The sequence below is a fragment of the Macaca nemestrina genome, chromosome 1 (genome assembly GCF_043159975.1).
Source record: "Macaca nemestrina isolate mMacNem1 chromosome 1, mMacNem.hap1, whole genome shotgun sequence".
Lineage (NCBI taxonomy): Eukaryota > Metazoa > Chordata > Mammalia > Primates > Cercopithecidae > Macaca > Macaca nemestrina.
Window position 1 is genome coordinate 65,495,266 of NC_092125.1, and position 19,202 is coordinate 65,514,467.

General features: G+C 36.0%; 1 protein-coding gene across 12 annotated transcripts in view; it reads left to right on the top strand.

Annotated features, from left to right (window-relative positions):
- Positions 1-19,202, top strand: part of LOC105484871 (CD55 molecule (Cromer blood group)) — a 145,809-nt gene that overhangs the window by 117,172 nt on the left and 9,435 nt on the right. For 2 of the 12 annotated variants that reach the window (XM_011746950.3, XM_011746949.2), the window contains exons 6-10: positions 1,507-1,695; positions 6,830-6,943; positions 7,553-7,633; positions 9,645-9,665; positions 10,624-10,995. In XM_011746950.3, the coding sequence (XP_011745252.2) occupies positions 1,507-1,695; positions 6,830-6,943; positions 7,553-7,633; positions 9,645-9,665; positions 10,624-10,877 (659 nt within the window). In that variant the 3' untranslated portion in view covers positions 10,878-10,995. Of the gene's footprint in view, positions 1-1,506; positions 1,696-6,829; positions 6,944-7,552; positions 7,634-9,644; positions 9,666-10,619; positions 10,996-11,089; positions 11,222-19,202 lie in introns of those variants that run through there. The other 10 variants (XM_071079597.1, XM_011746953.3, XM_071079616.1 and 7 more) reach the window with 8 other exon arrangements.

Here is a 19,202-nt window from a genome sequence, read left to right on the forward strand (position 1 = left end):
TTTTTTTCTTTTCTTTTCTTTTTAAATTGAGACAGGGTCTCATTCTGTTACCCAGGCTGAAGTGCAGTGGTGTGATCACAGCTTACTGCAGCCTCAATCTCCTTGGCCCAAGTGATCCTCCCACCTCAACCCCCCTTGTATCTGGGACTATAGGTGCACACCACCATGCCCAGCTAATTTGTGTATTTGTTGCATAGACAGGGCTTCCTCATGTTGCCTAGGCTGGTCTCGAACTCCTGGGCTCCAGCAGTCTGCCCACCTCAGCCTCCCAAAATGCTGGGATTACAGGTGTGAACCACCATGCCCTGCTGCCCCTTCTTTACTTAGCTATATTTTCCTAAGAGTTAGTTCTCTAGCCCATCAGGGAGATTCCCAGGCTGGCTACTTCTATGATGACCCTTGCAATTTTTATTGAAATCATCTCTGAATCTTTTTTCCCCACTAGCTTTTAAGACATACGAACTATATCTTGTTCAGCTTTACACTTCCAGTTATAGAAAAATGCCTGGCATGTGTTAGGCAGTTAGAAAATGTTTGAACTGAACCAATGGTATGTGTGTCTCTGCATACTCTAAGTTGGTGTAAATCAGAACAGCTTGTTCTTGCTGCTTGTTTTGATCTAAGACTGAAGAGTGATTGATAAATGTGCTAAGTATTTTCTGTGTTCTTAAGTATGCTTCGTGTAACATAATTTGACATACACACATATTAAATTGCCTTCCATTCTTAGGAAAAAAAAAAAGGACAACAACATCATGCCTTTGGAGTATGTGGAACCATTGAATTTTTTCTCAGGGCAATTGCCAGAGAGTAGTCCCTTTTTACATTATAACTAAAAAAACCTCTGCTTGTATTTATTTTATAAGTTCAACTGCTCAGTAAGATTGTTTTGAATGAAGTCTTTGTGAGTCAATATGTGCTAAAAATGTTTACTCTAGAAGTCACAATGTAATCCTGACATTTAAGATCTCTGCTCTATCTAAAACGATCTGTACTTAGTTCTTAAACATGCTGCTTGAATTTTCAACTCCTTGCATTTGCTATCGTTTCCTTCTTAGAGTGAAGAGTAATGCTCTCTCCTCTGTTCTCTCTCAAAAGCATGGTACATATTAGGTTTAAACTGAAGTTCTATTTCCCTGCCCAAGTCTTCTCTGACTATACTGCTTTCATCCCTAAACTCCTGCAGCATTCACTTTTCCTAGCACCATTTTGATATGCCCAAATCTTATTATAATTTTTCCTTTACATACATGTTCTGAATCTTATTATTTTTATGAATTAGTTTCAAGGTTAGCATTTGTCTTCTACACCATTTGCATTCAAAGCTCTAGTATATTAACCAATTACTTAATAGGCATTTATAAGCATCTCTTGTTGATAATGCTGAATTTAGAAAAATGATATTTTGATTTCTTTAAAATATAATCTTTAACATGTTTTGGTCTTATTTGTAAAAATATTTTACTAGTTTTATTTATTTAAAAGATGTTGGAATTGTTTTTTAAGAAATTTATTGTCCAGCACCACCACAAATTGACAATGGAATAATTCAAGGGGAACGTGAACATTATGGATATAGACAGTCTATAACGTATTTATGTAATAGAGGATTCACCATGATTGGAGAGCACTCTATTTATTGTACTGTGAATGACGATGAAGGAGAGTGGAGTGGCCCACCACCTACATGTAGAGGTAATCACTTTGGATAGTTATATTTTTGCTTTATTCTTACCCTTAAGTCTATATGTGAGTTGCAGACATTCTATGAACCCCCTAAGAAAAAAATGTAAAATGTTTACGTAAACATATTTGTATTTTTCTGTGGGACACAATATTTCTAAAGCTGCTCAGAAGGGTCTATGGCTTGTATACACACACACACATACACACACACACACATTATGATGTGTATATATAAAATAGGCCTCATATTTTTGGTGAATTTGCTTAAATTTGCTGTTTTATACCATGTTGCTTTCAGTAAGTTAATACAGGTACTTTGTTTATACAAAGAGGATATAAAGTGGTTTATTGGCGGGAGAATCTTAGATTGAAGTCTCTAGATAGTAACCATGCATGTTACAACAACTGAGAAACTCTTGCCATCTATTGACTTCCCTGAATTAACATTCAATTCTTTTCTGCCTCCAGAATTTCTGTTATTATCCATTCTCCTTCATCCTTCTAGACTTTTTTCTTTCAATGTCTTTTTATACCCAGAAGGTACTCTCAGAATCCTTAGAACTGCTCTTTAAATATATTTTAAAAGAAATATTTAGAAGATCAGTGAAGCTGAACTAAACATTGCCTAGTATCAATAGATGGCATTTGTTTAAGTAGTGGTGAATACCAGCATGACTCAAGCATTTGAGTATTTACTTTTATAATTAAAATTGAAATTTTATTAGTGTGAATTTTAAAAATTCCTTATTAAAAATATTTTTATTATAAGTATTATATGTAGACATAATGACATAATATTAAAGCCATGGAGATGAGTACAAAAGGGGAAGTGAAAGCCTCTTCTCTATCACTAGTTCTACTCTGAGAGGTAACCATTTTTACAAATTCTTTTGTTTTATTCTAGAATATAAATAAACATACAAATATTTTTTATTTATTATACCAATGGTGTGGGTATTCATTTATCTCACCAGTCCCCTATTGATGGCAATTTAGGTTTCTTGTTCTAGTTTGTTTTTTTAATGAACTATTATTACAAATGATGCTATAATGAATATTCTTGTACATCTGTCACTGCACATGTATGCAAGTACATTTGTACAATAAATTCCATGCAGTATAATTATTTGTAACAAAGGTATGTGAATTACATTTTTCATACGCATTACTAACGTTGCTTTTTAAAAGACTGTACCAATTTAATCTCCCACTAATATTACATCATTGTAGTGTTGGCACCTTTAATGATAATGATTGTTAGGGAGATTTGACAATGTAAATGGTAAAAATTTTTATTATTTGAATTCATTTAGTTATGAAGTTTAGTGTGTGCTTTTTTAATTTGGCCATTTGATCCAGTTCATATTAATTTTTCCAAGTTTTATTAAATGATCAGTTATTTAGAGCTTAAAAACCATATGGAAGTACCCAAGTAGGTCATGGCAGGCTAATACTTCCATTAAAACAACTATAAAATCTGAATAGATTACCAAAAATTTATATTTTTTAAGGCATAAGGTATAGCTGTGGAAATAACAAGGTCTGAATGAACTAAAATTCCTGGGGCGGGTGGTGAAGGCAACCCATTCTGACGTAAGCCAGTTTTCCCTAGGGACATTTGCTGATTCTGAACCTGGACTAAGGATTCACCTTGACCCAGACAAAAGACCACTTCAAGGAAAGAGAAATCAGCAAAGCTTTAATGGTTATGGAGCGATAGGGTAATACACTGGAAATTGAGGCCCTCAAATGCAGAACCAGTTTTTCCTAAAGGCCATTTGCTAATTTTGGGGCTGCATGTGAGGCTGGGAAGCTTGACCCAGAGCTTCTAAAGTACAAAATGAAATCTTTCAGAACCTGATGGTATTTGGATGGCATATACCCACCAGAGGAACAGGCTTTTATGTAGCATACCACAGGTCTCCCCTTAGCACATCTGTGCTCATGTTGAAACTGTGTAGGGAAGAACATTAGATGGCTGGGAGAACTCTGAAAGACAGACCTAGATCTCCTGCCATCTTCCAAAGGTGAAACAACAAAAATCTGCCAGGCTTTCAATCAGAAGCCCAGAAGGGCCCCTCCCAAGGAACAGAGGCAAGAGCAGAAGTAGATGGAGTCTTACCGAAACTGAAACCCAGCTCAATTCCTAATAGGTTGAAGATATGATTACCTCAATGCAGTCTGCTTATCAGAAAGGCATATCGTATCATCCGGATGTTTTATATACAATGTTTGGCATACAACAAAAGACTGTTAGATATGGAAGGAAGCAAGAAAATATGACCAAATCAAGAGAAAACAAAACCAAATAAAGAATATCCAGATAATTGAGTTAGCAAATGAAGACCTTAAAATAACTGATGAACAAGTTTAAGATGATAAAAGAGAACTTCAACTGGAATCTGTAAAAATGGAGTAAAATGAATATTCTACAACTGGAAAATATCTGAAATTAAGAACACAATAAATAGGTTTAGCTATTCAGATAGAGCAGGAAACAGTATTAGGAACTGAAATACCAGTTAAAAATACCCAAACTGATGCACAAAGAGAAAAAGCAAAAACAAACAAAAACTTCGAAGAACCAGCAGTAAAACTGATCACTGCTCAGCAAAAAAATGATGCAGGCCAAAGGACAATAAGAAGAAATCTTTAAAATTACTTTAAAAACTTTAAAGCTTCTTTAGAAAACAGTAAGAAAATTACTGTTCACCTAGAATTCTATACCCAACTAATACAACATTCAAAACCGAATGCAAAATAGAGATGTATTCAGACAAAAACCAAGAAAACTTTGCACTAGCAGACCAAACATGCACAGAATGAGAAACTAAAGGAAATTCTTCAAGTAGAATGAAAATAATCCCAGGTAAAACATGAAAATACAAGAGAAAATGAACACTAACAAGGATAATAAATGAATACTGAGTTTACAAACAGTGAATGTAATGTCCTGTGGGGTCTGAATTATACATAGAATACAAATGCACAATAACAATGCAAAAGGCAGAAAGAGGTAAATTCATGTGAAGGTTACACAGTTCTAGCAGTACTGAAAAGGTGGTAAAAGTGATAGTTTGCATGACTGACTTATAGTCTAATAAATATTGTGATCTCTAGGGTTGCTACAAATGAATGACAGAAGAATACATAAATCACAAGCTAATAAAAGAATAATAATGGATATTTAATCCAAAAGAGAACAAGAGAGAGAGAAGCAGAAAGGAACACAGAATAGATGGGAGAAATAGAAAACTAATACGGTTGTTGATATAGACCCAAGTATGTCAATAATTACATTAAGTGCAATTTGACCAAGATTGTCAGACTTAAAAAAGATTTTTAAAAAACCTAGTTCTTTACTATTTACAAGAGACACAGTTTAATCAAAAGAACACAGAATAGTTGGAAGGATGGAAAAATATACCATGCAAACATTAACCCTTCAAAATAAGCTGACACAGTTATATTAATATCAATGTATATTTTAAGATGAAACAGTTCATAATGATAAGGAGGCCAACTCAACAGTAATATATCACAATCTGGAATCTATATGTACTTGATAAAATAGCTTCAATATCTATGTAGCAAAAATGGACAGAAAAAATAGACAAATACACACTCATAGTTGGAAAATTCCACACCTATCTTAATAGCTAATAGGACAAACAACCAAAAATCAGTGAGACTAAAGAGCTGAGCAACAATTAAACATATATACATATGAGATATTAAACATATATATATATATGAGATACATAGGACCGATGACAAGTATTTTTTTCCAACTGCACATGGGATATTTACCAAAATTGACCCTATGCTGGGCTCTAAACTACAATACATTGCAAAAGATTGAAGTTATTCAGAGCATACCTTCTAGCCACAGTGGAATTAAACTAAATGTCAGTAACAAAAAGATAATAACTAAAAAATTAACTTCTAGGAAATTTAAACTCTAAGGTAGTGTATACATTCTCTGGATCAAAACAGAACTAACTTGATAGAACAAAGAATAATTTAGAATAATTTTTATATAGGAGGGTCTTAGAATGAAAAGTTCATTAAAAAAAACTTTACTTAATAATGATTATCATTGAGTGCCTACTAAATGCTGTGTTACTTGCTAGGCGTTTTACTCAATTTATCCCTTATAGCAGCCTGTGAGATAGGTTAGGAGGCAGAAAAAAAGACCGATACCGTCTGAGTTCCTAGGGCATCCCGTGTGTGATGGGGCTGGCAACAGTCATCCTGGATGATGTAATCTCTTGCTTCGGGGACAGACACTGTGAAATAGCTTACTCAATTATTTCCCTTAATCCTTACTCAATAATAATTACTTAATCTGTTCTGCTTTTATCCTCATTTTACAGATGAGGAAACTATAGCTTAGAAGGGTTAGGGACTTGCTAGAGGTCACACGTGGTGAAATCAGGCTTCGGCACTACCCAATGCTGCCTCAACAGGAACTTTGTATAAGTGACCCAGTGGCAGATGGGCTCTGAAGACCCAAAAAGTTGCTCTGCTGTTAGCTTTATGCCTCTCAGAATATGTTCTTACGAAAGTTTCACGTGACTTGTTATCTAGTCTGAAATCTAAAGAGGAACTAGTATATGGAAAGTTGGTAACCAGCACAAGAGAATTAAAAGGAGCTATTTTTACTCAGACTTAAGTATCACTTTAAACAAGAAGTGAAACAAAACAAGTTCTCAAGCTCATTAAGGTTAAGTGATAGAAAAGACTGTGATTGTCTCTGTTGGCTTAGTTGTTCTAGAACAACATCCTGTTGTTCTTTAGTATTAGCACAGAAGATAATTTGGGAGAGAAAATAGAGATGTGCCACAGAATAAGATCACTAGTGACTCTAACTTTGATTTATTTCACAAAAAGCAGCTTAAGCACCTCAGTATACTTTGGTATATGTCTTCTTTAGTCACCCGTAGGTATGATTTATATCAAAGCAAGAGTGACTTAGAACTTCAGCTCCTTGAGAAATACACAATAAGACTTGGTTTCCTGAAAGTCATACCTAGTTGTTTGTGGGAGAGAGAGAGGATAGCCACAGAGCAAGCAATGACTAAGAATCTTAACATGGCCAGCAATATTCAGTTAACTTGTTTCTTAACCTTTCCTTTCACAGCAAACTCTCTGGTTTCCAAGGCCCCACCAACAGTTCAGAAACCTACCACAGTAAATGTTCAAACTACAGAAGTCTCACCAACTTCTCAGAAAACCACCACACCAAATGCTCAAGGTACAGAAACTCCATCAATTCTTCAAAAACACACCACAGAAAATGTTTCAGCTACAAGAACCCCACCAACTCCTCAGAAACCCACCACAGTAAATGTCCCAGCTACAATAGTCACACCAACACCTCAGAAACCCACCACAATAAATGTTCCAGCTACAGGAGTTTCATCAATACCTCAAAAATACACCACAGTAAATGTTGCAGCTGCAGGAGTCTCATCAACACCTCAAAGTCATACCACAGTAAATGTTTCAGCTACAGGAGTCCCATCAACACCTCAAAAAAACACCACTGTAAATATTTCAGGTATAGAAGTTTCACCAACTCCTCAGAAACCCACCACAGTAAATGTTTCAGCCACCAAAGCCCCAGCAGCAGCTCACACATCTTTCATATCAAAAACCCTATCTACAAAGACCCCTCCTGCAGCTCAGAATCCCACAATGACAAATTCTGCTACACAGGCCACACTAACAGCCCAAAGATTCACCACAGTAAAAGTTGCATTTACGCAGAGTCCTCTAGCAACACGAAAGCCCACCAATGTACGTTTCCCAATGACTAATGGTCTCAAGAGTACACAAAGATTCCCTTCTGATCATATTACAGCAACACGGAGTACACTTGCTTCCAGGACAACCAAGCATTTTCATAAAACAACCCCAGATAAAGGAAGTGGAACCAGTTCAGGTCAGTTGACACTGTTCAGGTTTACTGAGTATGGATCTAATGTGCTATGGTGGAAATAGGAACTTGACCAAGATTGCAGGATTAAATGGTCTCTAATTTATTGTAGCCAGGGTTTTTTCATACTAATACTTTTTACTTTATTTGGAAGCAGACTTGGATTATACTGGGGCAAATCTTTAAAAAAAGAAACATTTACAATAATAGAGAAAAAGACTGTGGCCCCATAAAAAACTGCTAAATTAAAATTGGTAAAAAAAGAAATTCTGTTTTCTGTAGTAGTTTTAGGGAGTCAACGAATTCTTCAAGACCCCTTCAAAGAACCAAATATATACTGTCTTTAAGGTTGAGTCCTGGGTCTGGTTCATTGATAGAGACCCATCCCTCAAAGCTTGCTAAGGAATCTTTCCAGATTCCCTAGAGTTGCAGATTTGGTAAAGCATCTCAATAGTGTCGTCTAAGTAATTGAAAATACAGAGATCCTTTCAACTAATTTGTATTACTACAAGCTCTATAAACGATAGGTTCTCAGTAGCACCAAGTAATTGTGTTTTATCTGTATAGTTTTACCCATTATGACCCTATTTTCAAAATGATTTTATGTATTTCATAATTGTTACCTTGAAGCCTATTTTGCCAGCACCTGGATATTTTTAAGAATTTAAACATTATGGATGTTATTGTTAAAGTTCCTTAATACATTTCGCCAGCCCATTTTTCTCCCTCTAAGGCAATTACTGCCCTGAAACTGATGTGCTGACTTCCTGTCTGTTTTCATTCTTATATTCCATGTATGTTTCCATAAGTAGTACATAATAATGTTTCATATTTTTAAAATAATTTACAGAAACTGTATATGTTTCATTGCCTTTTAGCACTCAGCATTGGTTTTGTGGCTTACATTGATTAATTTAGATTTACTTCACTAATTTTAATTCTTTATGAGGTTTTTTACTTCTTTACAATTTTATGATATCTCTTGGTCTAAAATTTCTAGGTTGAATACGTCCAGTTTTTAATAGGGCAAGGCAAAGAGAAATAAGCGTCACTTATAAATTTGTTATAGAACTAACTTTATTGACATATTTTCTTCTGTAAAAAGTATAAGATAATTTAACAAATTTAAACTGAACCTAATGAGTCAATAATAATATCAATATTTGGGATCAAATTTTACTCTTAGGTACAATTAATTTACTCTTTCAGGACGCAATATAAAATGCCATATTTAACTCTTTTTAATTGAAAAAAAAAATTGTAGCCACCACTTACTGAGTATATACTGTAGGGATATGTTCCATTCACCTTCTATTTGATGCCACTCGTCTGTACCACAACCTTGCAAAGTATCTTTAGATTGATTTTATCGATGAGGAATTAGAGGCTTAGAGATTAATTTATACAGTTCATATACAGTGCACAGTTGAATCCTGCACTTTTTCTGCTGAGTAATATTGCTTGTTCTAAATGACACTCTGAGTCAATGTGTTCACCTCACTTAGGAGAGCAGCTTATTTATTGTTTTATTTTTGCTTATCTGAAAGTAAATTTATTTTTGCAATGTCTCATCCATAATCATTGAAAAATATAAACAATAAGGTGATGTGGTAGTTTTGAGTTTTGATATAGTCTGTTGAAAGGGACTTAGTCTTCTTATAGTTTCTTGATAGTATGATTGGATCAGCAATTATTTGCTGTTTACGTTTTCAAACATGTTTCTAGCCCTCAAGTCTTATAATCCAATTTAAATGGCGTTTGTTTTGGTGGTCAATAATTCTTTATCATAATTTGTATTTATAGTGTTGATTCTGTTGAACAGATATAAACAGTAATGTTTACATTCTACTTGATTAAGTTAATAATGTGTAATTGTTTTTATAAATTTTTAATTATGGAAATTTGAGTTGCTTTTGAGTTTTGTGGTGTAGTTTATTGATAGTATATGAAATTGCTAGCAAATCAATGACTTTAACAAATTTTTGTTTTTAATCCTTTTTTTTCCCTTCGTCTGTAGGTGCTACCCATCTTCTATCTGGTAAGTTTGGCTCTCAGGCAGTTAAAAGAAATTGTTTTCACTGTGGGATATACAATCCATATTCCTGGGAGATAATATTGTCTTCTTGTTTTTTAAAAAAATTATCCTACAATTTATTTTAAAACTTTTTAGTATGGAAAACTTTAAACATCACTCAAATAGGGAAAATAGTACAGTGAATCCTCATATACTCTCTTGGATTCAGCAATTTTCCACTCATGGATACCCACATTCCCCACAACCCCTAGATTATTTGGAAAATAATACCAGACATCATATCATTTCCTTCATAAACATTTCACTAAGTAACCTTTATAAAAACATAACCACATAGCATACTAAAAAATCCAGTAATTCCTTAATATCAGCAAATATTTAGTCAGTATCCAAATTTCCCTGATTATCTTACAATTTTTTAATTGAAACATAGTGTTTTATATATTTTTGAGGTAAATGTGATATTTTGTTACATGCATGGACTGTGTGATCCTCAATTTGGTATTTGGGGTATTCATCACTTTGAGTATTATTTTTGTGTGTTGGAAACATTTTAAGTCCTTTCTTCTAGTGACTATTAAAAATATATCACACATTATTGCTAACTATGCTTACCCTACTCTGCTATTGAATATTAGAACATAAACCTTCTATCTAATTGTATGTTTATACCCATTGGCCAAAGTCTCTTCATCCTCCCTCCTACTCACACACTTTTCCCAGCCTCTGGTATCTAACATTCTATTCTCTGCCTCCATGAGAACTTTTTTAGGTCTCACATGTGAGTAAGAGCATGTGATATTTGTCTTTTTTGCTTGGCTCATTTCATTTAATATAATGGCCTCTAGTTCCATTCATGTTGCTGCAAATGACATGATTTTATTCTTTTTATGGCTGAATGTATTTCATTCTATATATGCTAGATTTGTTTTTATTTATTTATTTATTTATTTTGAGACAGGGTCTCATCCTGTCACCCAGGCTGGTATGCGGTGGTGTATTCATAGCTCACTGCAGTCTCGAACTCCTGGGCTCAAGCGATCCTTCCACTTCAGCCTCCCAAGTAGCTGGTACTACAGGTGTGTGCCACGACACCTGGCTAAGTTTTTTAAATTTATTTTTTGTAGAGACAGGATTTCCCTATGTTGCCCAGGCTGGTTTCGAACTCCTGGCCGTAAGCGATTCTTCCGGCCTCCCAAAACATTGCGATTATAAGTGTGAGCCACTGCACCTGGCCCCACGTTTTCTTTATCCATTTGTACATTGATGGACACTTAAGATGATTCCATATCTTTACTATTGTGAATAGTGCTTCAATAAATATGTGAATGCACATATCTTTTTGATGTTGGTTTATTTTTCTTTGGATAAATACCCAGTAGTATAATTGCTAGATCATAAGATAGTTCTATTTTTTGTGTTTTCAGGAACCTCCATATTGTATTCCACAGTGGCTGTACAAATTTACATTCTCACCAACAGTATATAAGATTTCCTTTTCTTCACATCCTCACCAGCATCTGTTATTTTTTGTCTAAAAATGGTCATTCTAACTGAGGGTAAGAACTGACATCTCATTGTGGTCTTGATTTGCATTTCCATGATGATTAGTGATGAGCAGTTTTTCATATACCTGCTGGCCATTTGTATGTTGTCTTTTGAGAAATGTCTGTTCATGTCTTTTGCCTACTTTTTAGTGTGATTATTTGTTTTTTGCTAGTAAGTTGAGTTCCTTGTATATTCTGGATATTAGTACCTTTACAGATGAATAGTTTATAGATATTTTCTTCCATTCAACAAGTTGTCTCTTCACTCTGTTGATTGTTTCCTTTGCTGTACACAAGCTTTTTAGTTTAATATAGTCGTATTTATCTATTTTTGTTTTTATTGTCTATGCTTTTGAGGTCTTAGCCATTAAACCTTTGCCTAATGTCCTTTAGAGTCTTCCTGATGTTTTTTTCTAGTAATTTTATAGTTGTGGATCTTATGTTTAAGTTTTTAATACATTTTGATTTGATTTTTGAACATGGTAAAGAGCAGAGGTCCAGTTTCATTCTTCTGCATTTGGATATCCAATTTTCCCAGCACTATTTATTGAAGAAGGTATCCTTTTCCCAACGTATGTTCTTGGCACCTTTGTAAAAAATCAGTTAGCTATAAATATGTGGATTTATTTCTGGGCTCTCTGTTCTGTTCCATTATTCTGTGTGCCTGTTTTTATACCAATACCATGCTGTTTTTGTTACTATAACCTTATATTTTGAAGTCAGCTGCCAGCTTTGTTTTTGCTTGGGTTTTGTTAGCTCTTTGGACTCTTTTTTGGTTCCACAATCATTTTAGGACTTTTTTTTTTTTTCTATTTCTGTGAAAAATGGCATTGGTATCTTGATAGGGTTGTATTAAATCTTTAGATTGCTTTGGGTGGTATAGTCATTTTAACATTTCCTCTAGGTTTTCCAGTTTGTCAATGTATACTTGTTTATAATAGTCTCTGATATTTTGTATTTCTGTGGTATCAGTTGTAATGTCTCTTTTTTCATTTCTGATTTTATTTGGGGCTTCTCTCTTTTTTTTCTTGGTTAGTTCAGCAAGTAGTTTATCAGTGTTGTTTATCTCCTCAAAAAAACAGGTTTTCACTGTATTGTTTTTTAGTCTCTATTTTGTTTAGCTCTGGTCTGATTTTTCTTATTTCTTTCCTTCTGCTAATTTTGAGGTTGGTTTGTTCTTCCTTCTCTAGTTCCTTAAGATGCATTGTTAGATTGTTTATTTGAAATCTTTCTACTTTTTTGATGTAATCATTTGTTGCTGTAAACTTCCCTGTTAGCACTGCTTTTGCTGTGTCTGATAGGTTTTGCTACACTGTTTCCATTACTATTTTTTCAAGAAATTTTTTTTAATTTCATCCTTACTTTCTCCCTTGACCTAATGGTCATTCAGAAGCCTGTTGTTTAATTTCCGTTTATTTGTACGGTTTCCAAAGTTCCTGTTGTCATTTTCTAGTTTAATTCCATTATGATTTGAGAAGATACTTGATACGATTTTGACTTTTTCAAATTTATTGAGACTTGTTTGGTATCCTAACATATGTTCTATTCTGGAGATTGTTTCATGTGCCATTGAGAAAATTCTGTGGCTATTGGGTGAACTCTTCTGTTAGTGTCTGTTAGGTCCATTTGGTCTAATGTGCAATTTAAATCCAATGTTTCTTTGTTAATTATTTGTACAGATAAGCTAATGCCGACAGTGGGATGTTGAAGTTCTTCACAATTATTTTATTGGAGTCTATCCCTTTAGATCGTTCGATATTTGCTTTATATGTTTGGGTGCTCCAGGATTGGGTGCATACATGTTTAGAACTGTTATATCCTCTTGTTGAATTGATCTCTTTGTCAATTATGTAATGACCTTCTTTGTCTGTTTTTACTGGTTTTTTTTCCTAAAGTCTGTTTTATCTGATACAAGTACAACTACTCCTGTTTGTTTTTGGTTTGTGTTAGCATGGAGTATCTTTTTCCATCTCTTTACTTTCAGTCACAATGTGTTTTCACAGATGAGATGAATTTCTTGAAAGAAACATGTAGTCGGGTTGTGTTTTGCATCCATTCAACCAGTATACATCTTTTAAGAGGAAAATTTAATCTGTTTACATTCAGGGTTATTGATATGTGAGGGATTATTCCCATCATCTTATTAATTGATTTGTGGTTGTTTTGTTCCTTTTGTTCTCTCTTATTATTGAGATATAGAGTTTTTCTTTCATAACATTTTAGTCTTTTCTTTGTGTTTTTGCTCTGTCAGTGATTTTTAAAATTTCTGTGTGTTTTCATGATTGTAGATATCATTCTTTCTCTTCTGGGTATATCACTCCCTTAAGCGTTTCTTTTAAGCCATCTCATGGTGATGGATTCCATCAGCTTTCTTTTGTCTGGGAAAGACATTGTTGCTCCTTTATTTATGAAGGATAACTTTCCTAATCCTTGGCTGGTAGTCTTTTTCTTTCAGCTCTTTGAGTATATCATCCCGTTCTCTCCTGGCCTGTAAGGTTTCTGCTGAGAAATCCATTGTTAGTCTGATGGGGTTCCTTTATAGGTGACTAGATGCTTTTCCCTTGCTGTTTTTAGAACTCTTTGTCTTTGACTTTTGACAGTTTGACTATAATTTGCCATGGAGAAAACCTTTTTTTTTTTCTTTTTTTTTTTCTTTTGAGACAGAGTCTCATTCTGTCACTCAGCCTGGAGTACAGTGGCACAATCTCAGCTCACTGCAACCTCTGCCTCCCAAGTTCAAGCGATTCTCCCACCTCAGCCTCCCGAGTAGTAGCTGGGATTAGAGGTGTGTGTTACCATGCCTGGCTAATTTTTGTATTTTTAATAGAAACAGGGTTTCACCGTGTTAGCCAGTCTGGTCTCGAATCCTGACCTCAGGTGATCCGCCTGCCTCAGCCTCCAAAGTGCTGGGATTACAGGCATGAGCCACCGTGCTGGGCCAGAGAAGACCTTTTTAAATTGTATCTACTTGGTGATCTCTGAGCCTCCTGTGTCAGGATGTCTAAATTTCTTGTTAGGCTTGAGAAATTTTCCTCTGTCGTTTTAGTGATAGATTTTCTAATCCTTTCATTTTCTCTTCCCCTTTGAGACTCCTAAAATTTGAATAGTTGGGCACTTTAGGGTATCCCATATGTCATGTAAACTTTGCACATTTTTAAAGTATTTTTTCCTTATTCTTATCTGACTGTGTTATTTCAAAAGACCTGTCTTCAAGTTCTGAGATTCTTTCTTCTGCTTGATCTAGCCTATTATTGATGCTTTCAAGTATATTATGTATTTAATATTTCATCAAGTATATTATGTATTTCATCAGTCAGTTCTTTATTTCCGGAAGTTGTTTGGTTCTTTTATATGTATATTTTTTGGTAAACGTCTCATTAATATCCTGAATTGTTTTTCTGATTTCTTTGTATTTTTTTTAAAACAAATTTTAAAATTTGTATCTCACCTCCCTGAGCTTTTTTAATATCACAACTTTGAATTCTTTTCCCAGAATTTTGTAAATTTACTTTTGATTGGGATCTGTTGCTGGAGAATTATTGTGTTCCTTTGGTGGTATCGTATTTTCTTGGTTTTTCATGTTTCCTGCCTCCTGAAGTTGATATATGTGTATCTGATGTGATATATGTGGTTTCTAAGTTTTTGAATTTGCTTTTGTAGGGGAGGACTTTTCCTGAAGATCTATTTATGGTGTCAGTTAGGTGGGGCACTTTGGCTTTGATTCTGGGTGCATGCAGTAGTGTAGTTTCTGTATGACCTTCAGCTGTAAATAGTATCAGTGGTATCTGTCATTTCCTCAGTGCCTTAGGATGCAGTTACTAGTGGAGATTTGCTAGGGAATAGGATGCCATGTGGGCCAGTCTTCAGACCCAAGTGTTGGCAGTGGTGGGCTGAGTTTGCCTGTCCTTGGGCCCAGGATGATATTGCTGGCACCAGTGTTAGCAAGCCCAATCAGGCCAGTTATTGGTGGGTCTCCAGGTGGGTTTCCAGGTGGCTCGCTTGGGTGCCAGAAATGATAGGTGACCTGGTTCTCAGGCTACTTGGCAGCAAGTGGGGGCATGGGTGATGGCAGTAGTAGTGGTGGGACAACCCTGTGGGACACAAGCAGTCTGTGCCGGTGTTGGCTGTGGCTGCGGTGATTGGGCGGGTCAGTTTCCAGGTCTGCAGGTGGCTTGCCAGCTGTGATGTTAGTGGCAGGTTGAGTGGGCCTGACTTCAGACCCCAGGATGAGTGCTCAGCTGCCAATGGTGGTGTACTGGCTGAGCATCCAGGCACCTAGATGGCAGGCTTGGGTACTGAGAGGGTGAGACTGGGCCAGGGGGACTTGTCCTCAGGCCTCCCTGTGGTGCCTGTGAGTGCTGGCTGTGGTAGGACGGGGTAGAGTATTCCTCGGCCACTGGTGGAATGCCTAGGTGAGGACAGTGTGGCTGTGCTGTGGACCAGCTACTTGGGAGAGCAGAATTGTTTTCAGTTGGGAGCAGCCACAGAGAGGTGGCTGGGGCACATGCAGTTTGCTCATGCCTCAGCCCAAAGCAGCCAGCAGCAGCCATAGCTTCATGCATTAGAATTTGTCCTCAAGGAACCAAAAAATGCCTGGCTGCTCCTCTATTGGGGGTGCCAGGTTGCTGCCAGTGGCTTCTGCTTTGGCTCAGGCAACAGTGGCCCCAAAGCAAGATGCAATCTGGGAGGGACTGGACTCTCAAAATAGTGTTGTGCTGTGGCTGCTTAGGACTCAGGGATTTGTAGTACTCAGTGTGAACTTACTCTCTGGAGTAATGCCATCACACTGTCTCCAGGCAGCTTCCTATGTTATATCTAGGGTCTATGAGAATCAAGGGACTCCTGTAGGGAGTCCCATTTTACCCATTTTACCCATTGTGAGAGTCTTAGAGGGAATGTGGACTGCTGGGGTTCTCTCACTTACTCTTTTCCTGCATTAGGGAGTCTCTCCAGGCTCCCAGGCAATCTCAGCCAAACAGGCTGCCTTGCTTCTGTCTCCTTCCTTGCTTTGGTGCATCCTGTCACATGTTTGTTAAATTCTAGTGTTCTGTCTTTGATGATCTCTTCAAAATGTGATTATGTAATCACTACTTAGGTTTCTCTCCATGGAAGAGGGGAGGACCAGAGGCATCTAGTCAGACATCTTGAAGCCACTCCCCATGATATTGTCTTAGGAAAACAATCAACATGTAGTGTTCATGGATACCAAAGGGAAAATGGGTAAACACATTTTTTTTCTTCCACCTTTTATTTTAGGTTTGGAAGGTACAGGTGAAGGTTTGTTACATGGGTAAATTGCGTGTCATTGGGGTTGAGTGTACATATAATTTCATCACCCAGGTAGTGAGCTTAGTGCCCAACAGGTAGTTTGGTGATTCTCACCCTCCTCCCACCTTCCATTCTCAAATAAGCCCCGGTGGCCGTTGTTCCCTTCTTTGCATCCATGTGTACTCAATGTTTAGTTCCCACTTATAGGTGAGAAGATGCAGTATTTGGTTTTCTGTTCCTGCATTAATTCTCTTAGGATAATGGTTTCTAGCTGCATCCATATTACTGCAAAGGATATGATTTCATTCTTTTCTGTGGTTGTGTAATATTCCATGGTGTATATATACCACATTTTCTTTATCCAGTCCACCACTGATTTGCATCTAGGTTGATTCTATGTTATTGTGAAAAGTGCTGATGAACGTACCGCATGAATGTGTCTTTATGGTAGAATGATTTATGTTGATTTGGGTATATATCCAATAATGAGATTGCTAGGTCACATGGTAATTCTGAGTTCTTTGAGAAATCTCCAAACTGCTTTCCACAGAGGCTGAAACTAATTTACATTCCCACCAGCAATATATAAGTGTTCTCTTTTTTCCACAACCTTACCAACATTTGTTATTTTTTCAGTTTTTAATAATAGGCATTCTGTCTGCTATGAGATGGTATCTCATTGTGGTTTTGATTGCATTTCTCTAATGATTAGTGATGTTGAGCATTTTTTTCATTTGCTTGTTGGCCTTACATATGTCTTCTTTTGAGAAGTATCTGTTTATGTCCTTTGCCCATTTTTTAATGGGTTGGTTTGATTTTTGTTTATTTGTTTAAGTTCCTTAGAGATTTTGAATATTAGAACTTTGTTAGATGCATAGTTTGCAAATATTTTCTCCTTTTCTGTAGGTTTTCTGTTTTCTCTGTTGATGTATTTTTTTTTTTTTTTTTGCCATGCAGAAGCACTTTAGTTTAATTATGTCCCACTTGTCAATTTTTGTTTTTGTTGCAATTACTTTTGGAGACCTCATCATGAAATATTTACTAACACCTATATCAGAATAGTATTTCCTAGGTTTTCTCCTAGAGTTTTTATGCTTTTACATTTTAGGTTTAAGTCTTTAATCCATATTGAGTTGATTTTTGTATATGGTGAAAGGTAGGGGTCCATTTTCAATCTTCTGCACGTGGCCAGCCAGTTATAGCATTTATTGAATAGGGAATCCATTCCCCATTGCTTGTTATTGTCAACTTTGTCAAAGATCAGATGGTTGTAGGGGTGTGGCTTTATATCTGGGTTTTCTAACCTCTTCCTTTGGTCTATGTGTCTATTTTTATACCAGTACCATGCTCTTTTGGTTACTGTAGCCTTATAATATAGTTTGAAATCAGGTAGTGTGATGCTTCCAGCTTTGTTCTGTTTACTTAGGATTGCTTTGGCTATTTGGGTTCTTTTTTGATTCCATATGAATTTTAAAATATATATTTTTTAATTCTCTGAAAGATATCATTGGTAGTTTGACAGGAATAGCATTGGATCTATAAATTGCTTTGGGCAGTATGGCCCTTTTTAAAAATTTTTTATTATTTATTATTATTTTTTTGAGACAGAGTCTCATTCTGTCACTCAGGCTGGAGTGCAGTGGCGTGATCTTGGCTCACTGCAACCTCCGTCTCCTGGGTTCAAGTGATTCTCTTGTGTCAGCCTCCCAAGTAGCTACGATTACAGGTGCACACCACCACACCCAGCTAATTTTTGTATTTTTAGTAGAAATGAGGTTTCACCATGTTGGCCAAGCTGATCTCAAACTCCTGACCTCAAGTGATCCACTTGCCTCAGCCTTGCAAAGTGCTGGGATTACGGGCATGAACCGCCCTGCCCAGCAGTATGGCCCTTTTAAAAATATTGTTTCTTCCTATGCATGAGCATGGAGTATTTTTCCATTTGTTTTTATTGTCTCTGTCTTCTTTGTTTTCTATTTCTTATAGAGATCGTTCACCTCCCTGGTTAGCTGTATTCATAGGTATTTTATCCTTTTGTGGTTGTTGTGAATAGGATTGCATTCTTGATTGGCTGTCAGCTTGACATTATTGGTGTATAGAAATGCTTCTGATTTTTGTACCCCGAAGCTTTACTGATGTTGTTTAACAGTTCTAAAAGCTTTTGGGTAGAAACTCTGGGGTATTCTAGGTTTAGAATCATATCATCTGTGAAGAGAGATAGTTTACTTCCTATCTTCCTATATGGATGCCTTTTCTTTCCCTTGCCTGATTGCTATGGCTAGGATTTCCAGTACCATGTTGAATAGGAATGATAATAATGGACATCCTTGTCTTGTTCTGCTTTTCAAGGTGAATGCTTCCAGCTTTTGCTCATTCAGTATGATGTTGGCTGTGGGTTTTTCATAGATGGCTCTTATTATTTTGTGGTATGTTCCTTTGATGCCTAGTTTGTTGATGACTTTTAACATGAAGGGATGTTGAATTTTGTCAAAAGCGTTTTTGGCAACAGTTGAGATGATCACGTGGTTTTTTTGTTTGTAGTTCTGTTTATGTGATGAATCACATTTATTGATTTGCATGTGTTGAGCCAACCTTGCATCCCAGGAATAAAGCCTACTTGATTGTGGTACGTTAGGTATTTGATGTGCTGCTGGATTCTTTTTCCTAGTATTTTGTTGAGAATTTTTGTATTTACTTTCATCAGGGATGTTGGCCTGAAGTTTTC